This window comes from Ascoidea rubescens, assembly GCF_001661345.1.
Source record: "Ascoidea rubescens DSM 1968 unplaced genomic scaffold ASCRUscaffold_2, whole genome shotgun sequence".
Taxonomy (NCBI): domain Eukaryota; kingdom Fungi; phylum Ascomycota; class Saccharomycetes; order Ascoideales; family Ascoideaceae; genus Ascoidea; species Ascoidea rubescens.
In genome coordinates, this window is record NW_017962914.1 from 418,584 (window position 1) to 430,605 (window position 12,022).

Genomic DNA, 12,022 nt, shown 5'->3' on the forward strand with positions numbered 1-12,022 from the left:
AGAATGAAATGAAAGAGCGAAAGCCAATCAATCATTTCAATACATCAAAAAACTGTTTGCCAGTGCTGTTTGTTCATATAATATGTTGCGAATAGTTAGTCCGCTCTTCGTCACTGCAGTTACAGAACATAACCTGCGTCGGTAGAGCACCACGTACTAAGAACTCGCTTGTTTCAGGTCCAGGAGTGCTGGTCACCATTTAATATTGTGAACAAAAGCTACCTTGATGTTTGCTTATCGTTACGTCACTTGCCGAATCACTGTCACTGACAACTGTCATTTGAAGAGCTGTTAGCAGAGCTCCATTACCCAGTGTTGTATATTCCGTCTCGTCAAGCAGTGATCAATCAGTATGATCTAAAGTAATCATCTTATCAAAGTAATCAATCGAGAAGTCTTTTGTTTAACAAATATATTGGGGCACTGGCAAAACCCAGATATATCATGGTTTCATGGACAAACTAATTGTGTGCTTACCAGGAATGTGCCTTATCAAATATCCTAGTTATCAGAATCATCTACAGCTTGTAATGCAACCATAATAGCTCTATATTTTGAACGGACTTTAGCATCAAGAATCGCTGTTTGAAAGCCTTTTTCAAATACTCTTCCCAAAGATATGTAAATATTTTATTTGATCCTTCTTGACTCCGTTCGCACTTTCTCCAACGCAATTTTAAGCACATGTTGCGTTAATTCTTTTACTGTTCAATATCATATTGAAGGAACTGATTTAATAATCCTTTATCTTTGATTGTAGAGATTGCAATCACTAATGTCTGTGCTATATTAATCTCAGCAATTGCTCTGCAGCAACTAAAACATGATCATGAAAAATGGATGTCCAACATTTTGAAGTGCTATACAGAACAGGATCTAACAAACCTCGATCGTAGTTATTGCAACCGATAAGACTAAATTGAATTGTAAGGATCAATCTGTCTGAGACATGTTTCTAATCATTCACTCAGTATGAGAGTTGCTTATATCCAATCAATTTCTTCTTTAATTTTGAAACATACGTATTTGATGTAGATTTTCTCCCAAGAGGATCGTCATATACTTGAAATGCAAGAGCTCCATCTCTAGAAAGCTGTCTAGCGGTCAATTTCAAAAGAAATTGCGCTTCCAATTGAAAGCATAAAAATGATTATTCATAATATATCTGATTTCTCAGGTGGAGCAGTAACATCACCATAGCTATGGGCGACCATTTGAAGCAATTGTTTGCAACTAATTTAGTCCGGTCCGGTGAGAACCATTTCTTTCACGTTATTGATTAAATATTGGATTTTCCTTGACTGTTTTGTCTTTAACCACTGTGGCTAGCAACAATGATTGAACGTCGCTCTGCTGAAATCAATTCATTCTGTTTTTTTTAAAAGATATTCCTTATTAACTATCTTGGCAGCTTAGCTCATTTGTCAAGAATGAAAGAAGGATCCCATTTTGATTTCAACATCAAGAATTGCACTCTTATCTCGATAATAGGGCGCGTGGAGCTAAAGTATTGCCCTTCGATAAGTTCACCCTACTTGGGTACGGTGCTGCTCGTTGACCTTGAACTTCTTCAACAATTGACAATGAATCAATGATTTTGAAGTAATATTCATTTCACTATCTGAAATAATGACTCTGCTGAAGTTATATTTTCCATCTTGAAATGATGGATGCTAGCTCCTCCGCCAAACTTCATACTGGCTCTGAGATTCATGATAAAGATGATTTCAATGTCAGGTTGTGTTCTGACAGCAAGCAGTTGATTGGAGATGAGTCAACTATTGGATGCGAGTCAAGTTCATTAAACCAATGATCGAAAGTAAGTACAGCAGTGCAGTCCATGAATTGCATGGCTGATGTATTATTCGAATTCCAATATTGATCAATAATGATTCATTCATCTCAAGACCATTCCTATTGGTAACCCGTTTGAACCTTGGGCAGCTCGGATGATGGTCAAACGAAAAAGGTAGGTCCTTAAAAAAATAATTGAATTATCGGTGTAGCTGCTTGCATGCGGACTGGTTTTAAGTGAATCGAATTGGGCAGCCGAACGAGCTAAATTTCAATCACCGGTGGAAGTGAACTTGTTCTGAAAGTTTTCCTTAGGTTCATCTCCAGAGTAAATCCATTGACGATTGATGAATGGGAACCAAAAAATGATTGAAATAAATATAGATAAAATGTAAATATAGATGAAATGTGAGAATAGATTATAGAATAACATTTATTTAAAATAGATATAGCACCAGTTTGAGAATCGAATAACGTTAACGATCAAAAGCTAAAGTGACAAAGCAATGATAATTCAAGTTCTCATATATAAAACACTTATCTAAATACTTCAACGATAGAATTGTAAAAACTTCAAGTTTTGCCAGACTTGGTGATTGGAATCAATGTAAAACATATCTGCAAAGAAAATGGATTGAAGAGAATTAAATATAAGCTACTCACTCCTGCGCAAAAATACAATCAGAGTTCTAATTGGAACACTCTGAGCAGATACAGTTAGATATAATTGGATTGGATTAGAATGAAATTCATGAACCATCTATCTAAACATGGCAGCGACATTGGGTTCTCTAACAATATAGTTGAGGTATTACATGCTTTTCGAAATGTGCTGAGTAACTGAATCATCATTAACATCATTGTGCTTGGATATACATAGATCAACTTGTATGAAGGGAAAGTGTCATCTTTAAATAAATATCACAATTTGGTTCAATTATGAAATCTGCTGTCTTCTGTTCATTTAGCATTGGTTGAAACAGTTTTCGAGTAGGCATATTCTCCGCTTTTGAAACAGCCACTACTTTCAATAGTTGAGCAATGCAAGAGAAGAAACTTTTGTGAGGTCCAAGAAAGCAGCCTACCTTTTCTGCTTGAGGAGGAGCCATTTTGAGTTTTCCTTGTCAAATTACTACTTGCGGAACCACTCTCACTAGAAAGATATAGTTGGAAAAATCGTTTCACAGAAAGGTCGTTGAAGGATGGATATTTATATTGTCATAATTTCTGCACTCAATATGATTAAAATGAATATTATTACTATCGTGTGATAGTTGCTCATCCACTCTGTTTGGTACAGCGTTTCGTCACCGTCTGAATGCACCAGCAAGATGATCTTTTAATGGATTAGCAAAATATATCGTGGAATGATGTAGCAAAACGATACCAAAAGTGACAGTTGAAGCCATACATGATTGTCTACCTTTTCCAGAACGAGATGTATCATTATCATTAGCAGCAAGAATTGTAGATTGAAGATCATTCTCAAATTTTTCGGTGCTATATATTAATTGTTTTCCAATGTTATCATTTCAGAATTCGATTGAATTGCCTCAATATAACATTTCAATGAGACCTTTTATCAATCGTTTGGTTACTCATCATTAACTAGCAAGGACGATGTCGGAGATCCCAAATCTCTTATTGCGAACTTGTTTATAAGCAGTCCTTACTGTTTGAGTTTCATTCTTTGGTTTTCCGGAAGTGGAACGTGCCTTCCACCCAAATGGATATTAAGCAACTTGATGTAAAAAAAAAACATTGAGCGGACAAACTGAATTGTTGGTTATTCCTAGGGATGAGAGCAGTTCCGATTGTATTGATCGAAAAATGCACAGCTGCGTAGCCGATGGAGTGCCTGTTTCGTTTTCAACGATCTTTATGACGTTTAGAGGTCGATCAGGATGATGAGAACCAAGTAGATAAACAACTGGCTCATTCGACAAAGCTGCCTTTGCTTTTCATTGCCGGATATTGTACGTGGTAAAGGCGGCTGAGTAGCCGATGATCCTAATCGATCATATTGAGCATCTGGGGCCTAACCATCAGTTTTCATGTGGGCCGGCACTTGACAAAAGCACTTTACACCTTTGCTTGTGTTAATCAGCTCAGAGGAATTTGACTGCTGGTTAGCATCGATTTGACAGTTTCTTTTGCATTATTGTTTTCAAATGATGCTCATAACGGCAATGAATAATCATTGTTTTACTTAACACAATTAAGTTCTCTTGCAGTAGAAACTGTCCATTATCAGCTTTGAGGGATTGATAAGCCAACTGAGAAATGTTTTAGAATCTTAGAAATAGATTTTGTTACCCTTAAAGGCTTCTGTTCAGCAGCAATTGTTGATGATTTCAATAAAATCTAGTTTGCTTTAATTGCACTGCTGAACAAAATCGCCTTGTTCTAGTAATATAGTTTCTTGCTGAAGCAATGCTTCCACGGTAGAATGGTAATCTTAATGGTCGGTGCGAGTTTGATCATAGTTTTGTCTCCAATATTAGGTAGCTTCACAGAAAGAAAGCTATCGATTACTTTCTATTCGACACTTGAATAGTTAACCAACAAATTGGAGATAGCTTCAGCAATCAAGAATGATTTTGGTGTTAAAGTTGCCGAAGTAAAATGATTCATGTCATTGCATTACCGTTCACTTTTCTCGAGATCTTTCTCATCGTTCATATTTTTGGTTCTTTAGTTCCACACTGAAAGATCAATGGGACAATGAAAGGTGATTCCTGTTGAACATTGAATATCAGCTGAGCGGCTTGGAGCTTTAATGACATCATCTAGTATAGAATGACTTCATTTTAATGCCTTAATCTGATTCGTCTTGGATTGAACTTGTTTTGAGATTTTTGCCAGACTATTCGCTGTAATGACAGTAGATATATTCGAAGAATTAACACTAAGAGATGAATTCTTGATCTCCTTCTAGAAAATCGATTGTGTGAAATTGTGAGTGAAAGCAATCATTTGAGCACCAAATGGGCTTCCCTCTAAACATCTTACTTTGCTTGTCCAACCACTTTTCCTGGAGCTCCGTACGGATTATTGAATGCAACACAATAGAGCGAATTGATGGTATATGCAAAATGAAAGCTCTCTACTATTCATTTTGAACAATCCAGTAAATCATTTGATGTTTCATTTTTTTTTCATTTTTTTCGTTTAATTGACAGCCTTTCCGTTTTGAAAGAGTAAACGTGCCTGGTGACATGATGGATCGAATCATTTGCATGTCAGAACTCGTTAATAAAGTTGTAATCATGCCATTATCAATTTCAGCAACACCAGGTGCGTTGTTTGTTAAGCTGAGTAATCAGTCAAGTATGATTGTCACAAGAATCAATGATTTTGCTGGTTCTGGTTTGATCCTGACAGCTTGACGATCAATAGCGTTAGATTTATTCTCCCTAGTCTTTAATCATTTCCCACTATTAATATGCGCAGCTACATCAGACGGATGTATATTCTCCACTAAAGCTAATTTTATTATGTTGCAACTTGTTCATCTCTGTGAACTGTTTATATCCGAAATACAAGTTTTGGATGATCATAATGGTGTTTTAATATTGCAGAAAGTGTATTCATTTTGGCGGAAGTGTTCCTTCGATGAATACAATGATGGCTGTTGTTCATGGAAATTTGAAGCAAAGGACATTCAGTAATGAATACAAAATCATTTTGAACGTTTTTGGCCCAAAATACAAGAAATTTAACGCCTTTTTCACACGCAACAATATTCACTCCATAGTTGTCTATTGCAGTTTGAAATTTTCTAACTGACCATCCTAACCATTGTGAGTAACTTGCGCCAAATGTCGAAGGCTAGTGATATTCTTTGGTGGAATTGGAAAATGTTGGTCATCAGTGATTTCTAAACTAGTGCCCTTGAAATTTGTTTCTGTTGCACAAGTATCGTCACCATTGACAACATCGATGTATGTGTCTGCTTTTCTCACATCAACTAATTACTGAACTCGTCTTTCAAAAGGAGTTGATGCACCTGAAGCGTTATCGGATATAACATTGGTATTATTTATTGATCAAACTAACTCTTGCTGATTCTGCATCTATCCTTCTTCAAAATCGGCGTGAAAGTCATTTCCACATTCAATGAATTGATTCATTCTTTGGGATTGAAATGCTTTTGTTCTCCGCTGTTTCCCCTGTAGTAACCATAACCACCATAATTGAAGGATGTAAAAAGTGCTAACATAGTATTTGACTCATTAAAGTGGTTGCCGAATTGAATTGAATCTGCCAAATGTCTTTTGAATTCTTTTCCGTTTCTTCATCAAAGGCCCCGCCGGCCGTCATCAAAAAAAAAATTTGTCATCCGTTAGTGACCATTGAATGTTTTTTCCTCCAAACTTCTATTTCAAGGAACGTCCGCGACATATTCGTTGTCAAAGTTAAGAAAAGCATCAAACGGAGAATGGATCCAAATTCAGCAAAACCCGCTGAACCAATTTGCAGTTCGGATTGGCTTTCTTGATCATCAGGGCAATAATTGATCAATTTAAGAACATCCCAAAGAAGTAAATTTCTTTATAATTACGAAGAATCACTGTCTTTTGTTTCTTTTTAACTTTAATCACTTCACCACTGTCTCCTTTGTAATATCTAATTTCTTAGGATTTGCAAGCCGATGTGACCTATTCCTCATCATCGCCAGAATGTTTCGTTGGTGTTCGTTGACACCTTTCGCAGCTATGACTTCCATTACCATATGCTCATCAGTATCAAAGTTAATGGTGGGTCTGTTGCTGAACCAAGTATTGAACAACGCCCATCCAGCCGCAGTCACAGACTGATTTTTGATCATTAATGGATCTCACCTCATGATTGATTAATACACGTATTCAAGACAATCTGGAAATTTGGAAGACATTCCTTCCTTGTGAAACAATACATTGGTTTCAGATAACATGTGAGATGTTATAATTGATTTTAATATTTTAAGTGGTTGAATAGTTGAATCCTTTATAAAGTGTATTGGGGTCTATTTTCCAATACATTATTTATAACATCTTGCTTTCAATCCTTATCAGATCGATTTAAAAAATTGAAGAGATATTTTTGGAATATATATCACACATAAAAATCAAAGGAGAGACATCCAATTGAGGTTCAAAGTGCAAAATAAAAAGTCGGGAATAGAAAAGCAGTCCTAAAGAAAGAGGAGCCAAGACAAAGAGTCCTATTTTGTTTCAATGAAATCAGAAATAATCATAACTCGTAACTAGAACAATAATAACACAAAGCCAAATGTAAAAATTGAAACCTTTCAGTTATGATCATCTAACGCTTCAAACGGAAAATGGAACATGTGCAAGCTCGAATAGAACAAGTCAGAATCAGATTGAAAATAATATTAAAGTTAAATGGATAATGATCTCCAGATGATGAATATGAAATTCTCATGAACATAGAAATTGTTGAAATCTTGAAATGTAAAGGTTCCAAAGTGGATTTTGTTGTAAATTTGGAAATTAAGATGAGAAAGAAAACAGCAAAGCAAAATGTGTGAGACTAATTAATTTTGTTCTCTTTAAATATCTTCACGAAGTGCAATATTGATTGACTTTTAATCCAACATCATTCACTTGATTGAATAATTTAAAGAATAATCAGTTGCCGTTTTTTCAACTGACTTGGTGATGATATCAGCAACGTTGGCCCTTTGTATTAACGTAACTTACTGATAGATGCATATTGAAGTTAGTTTTCCAATAGAATGAAATTCACCACCACTATCCTTAGATCGATGATGAGAATATCAATGAGGGAAATGTTTCATAGCGAAGAGACTATTTCCCGATTGATTGCTAAAAACGACCAAAGTTTTAAGTACATGTGATATGCTTTGAAAGAATATTGTCCAATTTTTTCTGTCAGTCAATGAAACCTATTATGGTTCAACAATTGATAACGCAACAAGTGCTTCATTCATTCAAGACCAACAAAGGAACAAACCAGTTATGATTGTCAAGAAGCGCATTTTAGCTTTTCCGTCCGATTTTTCCATTTGCCCAATTACTGTCACGACCATCTATTAGTCGATAAGATGTTACCCGGGATTAATTCACTCACAGTTTCTTAATCAATGTTGTGAAGAAGTCTATAATCGGTATGATATGAAGTAATATTCTCATAAAGGTAATAAATGGAACACGTCCTTTGTGCTAGAAGCACATTGAAACTCTCCGATAACACCAGATAAATAATGGATTGATAAACTAGCAAATGACTTCTCGAGATGCGCTGAATGAAGTGGAATCTGGTCCTCACTGTGTTAACCAATACTTATAATCTACACACACTTAATTAAAAGTATCAATGAACATCAGCATCAATGATTGATCGTTGAAGATAAGTATCAATTCATTTGGTTAAATGTCCGTGTCATTCTTTCAATGCTCACACTTGGGAACCCGACTGAGCTATCTCCTTAAGTTCTTCTAACAGGTGTCTGTCGGCAGAATTTGACTGCCGATTAGTGGGTGCAAGGCACCAATTTTGGAGCCGCAAAATCATTCGTTGCGCAACTCCTTAGAAAAGATTCGTTCTCCTTCCCAATATGAATCATTTCGTTCTGGCCATAAGATTATCCTCCACCGATATCAATATTGAGCTTCTTGAATTTACCAACAAAGATCGATCGAAAAACTTTTGAATTTTGATATTGTGAGAGATGGCATTGTTTCTGATTTTTTGAAACCAAACTGGTGCCGCATGCTTCCAATAGAACAATCCTATATCAATTTTTAGGACATTTTTTTTAGTTGTAAGTTTTGCAGTAGAATGATATAGTTAAACTTGAATGTCTACTGACCGTCTTAGAAAAACTGTCTTGCAAACTCTTTTGCAAATACTGTGGTTGTAAACGGCCGCTAAAAAATTCAACAATCTTATTGTATCGATTTGAGTCACCGCAACATCGATATCAATTTAACTATGTCCTAGCTCTGGAAGAATCTCCTGGCACCTATTATTGCCGTTATTCATTCAGAACCATTTTCTTTCTGCTTAACATTACATCCGCTTTTTCGTTTCACAGTTCTTTTTTCTGATTGATATTGGTGATTCAAGTTGACAAACATGACTAGTCCGCTGAAATGGATCGCTTTGCCAAAGCAGATGACGATTTGGGTTGTGCGAATTGTTTCAACGTCAAAAAAGCATGGAGCAATGATATATTATAATCTCAATGGGATAGATCTGCTTCTTCAACAAGATCGCCGATTGAGTATTGGTAAGATCTTTCAACAAAGTTAATTTCACCTACGGACAATTGTGTTGCTTAATGATCAACTTCTTCAAGAACTGGTGATGATTTCATTAAGATCGAGCTATCGATACTTTTAGTTATAAATATAGATATTCAGTTGAAGAGATAGCTCTTCGTATTGTAATGATAATTTTTACGTCGCTTGCTTATTTTCATAGTGGGTCTGAGGTATTTGATAGATATTGCTTTCATATTAAAGTGTGTGCCAAGTAGCAAAAAATGGATGTTGATGCATGTATTAGATAAGAAAGAAACCTTTTGAAAATAAGTTCAACAACAAGACAGCCATTTTCACTGTTTTCCACTTGATGTTGGCTTACTGAGTTAAATATTGTGACTGTCTAATAGGCCACCCCAATTATTATATTTCCTGGCATTATTACTCATTGAGGTTGAGTTCGTCAGATGAGATCCAAACAACGCAAGAAAGGATAATGCAGGGGCACGTCAACTTATTGTGCAAATGCTTCGAGCATAAATGGATTCCGCAGCCATTAATATATTTGTTATAGATAGCAGAACTGGATTCATTGCTGGGTATCAATTTGGTCTGGAAAAGATCTACGACAGTTTATGTCAAATATTTGTTTGTCGCTCGATGACTTGAATCCAACAAATGAATGATTTACGTTCTTGTTAAAATTTTTGGGGTGGAGTCATGATTGAAAGCATGTAATTGAACACCAAATGAAGCATTTACGTTGGTAGGTTTTTTGGCTTGTTTAAGCATTGGCGATCAGGATTGATAAATAATGCCTACTGGAAATTGAATGTTAACTCGTATTGAATATCTGAATACAGCGCTCCAATATTGGATTGGAGCATTATGGCCAATTAATAGATTTACGTTGTTGCATTTTATTGTGTTGGTTCTATTCTCATCATCTCATTCTAGAATTCATATATGAGGTGCAGCGACTTGATGGATGTGGCATTACCCGATGCAGCACTCTTTAACGATGTTTGACGTGAGTTATTCACTTCTTCGATCAGTCCACACAAATTGGTTGTCAAGCTTTAGAAATCCTCACCTACTATTAATTGATTGCAAATGATTGAGCTTCGTCTGATTTGAGCTTCAGAAGGTCAGCAACAACGAATTTACATATACGTTCTGTCGAGCAAAATCCATAAGCACTATTAAATAGAGAATCTTAATCTACAGAGATATACTGCACTGCAACTGATTTGCTGTGCTGCGAAGTTTTGAACGTTTTGCGTGGCTGAAAGCTGATGAGGAAGGTTCACCATTGTTCATGCTCTATTATTACCTGTCTGAGTAAATTGATTTTTAATTAAAGTTGTCGTTTGATGCTTAAATCAATGACATTAGAACCAGTGTGAATGAAGCAAAACACATGTAGTGTTAAGAACCGAATTATTCAACCCAGCTTTTCTCATCCGAACAACTATAATTTATTGATTCTCTATCGCTAAACAATAATTTTACCTATCTTTCAATTGATTGAATCAATTTACCAAAGTTGTCATTGTAACCATTATCAGTCAATTCGACAGGCCAATCATATTTGATAGTGAGTTACCACTTAGGTGGAGATGGGGTCATAATATGCATCCAACAATAACAGATCCTCCTTTTGTAGAAATATCAACACCAATCACTTCAATGATAAATAAGTTGGCGTGTTTCTACTAGTTAATAATTCAACAGAATTCCTAACTTGACTTGTTGCACTTGAATCAAGGACGTATTCAGCACGGGAATGATGTTCAACCAAGTTGAATTCTGAGAATCTTGTTGTGATCCAATTGAAATGACCTCTTGAAGCTCTTTAGGACATTCAAGAAATTGCAGTATTTCATAAGATTGAAAGTCCATTTGGTTTTTTCAATTGGTCCAGTAATGACAATCCCAGTAAAATTGAAATAATTGGAAATCGGTGGTATCAAATTTTTCTGCTGAAAATCATTACTCAGCTGAATTGGCTTGGATATGTATTGCATACAATCCATTTCTTTAAATTTTATGATATCCCGGAAGAGCGGAATAATTGTTGGAGAATCCAAGCAGTGTGTGACATCGAGTCGGGTGCCACCTAAACAATTGTAGCTAAGGGATGTTTGACTATTGTTGTCATCTAACATAAGAAGAGCAGCTGATGGACCAGGCGATCAAAGCCTTGGATAATCGGCTGAAAAAATGACAATTTCTTTTTTCTTCCTATCTGCATTGAATTCAATCAATGTTTGCTTGACTATGATTGGACGAAAGACAACTTGGTCTAATGTGTCGAAAATCAAAAATTGTTCAACTATCATAATGAAGGTTTAAATTCCAATATTTTAGTTGTATTTTTAAGTTGTTTAAGTACAGAGGCCGCTCAGATTGACTTTTGAGCAATAATTGCAGTTCATCCTACTGTTCGATTGACCCCACTAGCGGCAACAATTCCTATTACCTTGACTCATCGCATCATCGGATTTGGATAGGCTCATAGTGATCAACGTTTGAATCAACGGCCATTCAGCACTAGTCCTAACAGAATTAATGATCATTGAGTGGTTCAACCTAATGTTCGTTTGAAAGTCGTTGTGGTCGTTGTGGAGATTCGAAAGAATCTTCACTATCACGGAAAGTGCAAATTGCAAATCAGTAAAAAAGAAATACTATATTGCAAATTATCTTATTGACCAATTTTCCGATAAAGGTTACTATATATTGTGGTTGCGTTTCGACTCCAACAATTCATTTACGTTACTTAGCTTACGATATTCGCACGAACAATCCGAGAATTGAAACAGAGTTTTCGCGCTTTATTTCACAAGTATTTGATGAACTTGCAAAAATTTATCTACAATCTAAAAGTATAGTATGATTAAATAAGCAAGGAAGTTGAGACAGAGACTCATTTAAAACGAAAGTCAATTGTACCATCAGGTATTGAACGCTCTCAACTGCGTAACTTTAAC

At 35.7% G+C, this 12,022-nt stretch overlaps 1 protein-coding gene across 1 annotated transcript; it reads right to left on the reverse strand.

Annotated features, from left to right (window-relative positions):
• Positions 1-501: 501 nt before the first annotated feature.
• On the reverse strand, positions 502-9,821 carry ASCRUDRAFT_6468 (uncharacterized protein; the record flags this gene model as incomplete). The annotated part of the gene is made up of 2 exons (XM_020191349.1): positions 502-607; positions 9,721-9,821. The coding sequence occupies 2 exons, from the start codon at positions 9,819-9,821 to the stop codon at positions 502-504; spliced, it is 207 nt and encodes a 68-aa protein (XP_020049132.1).
• Positions 9,822-12,022: the final 2,201 nt, after the last annotated feature.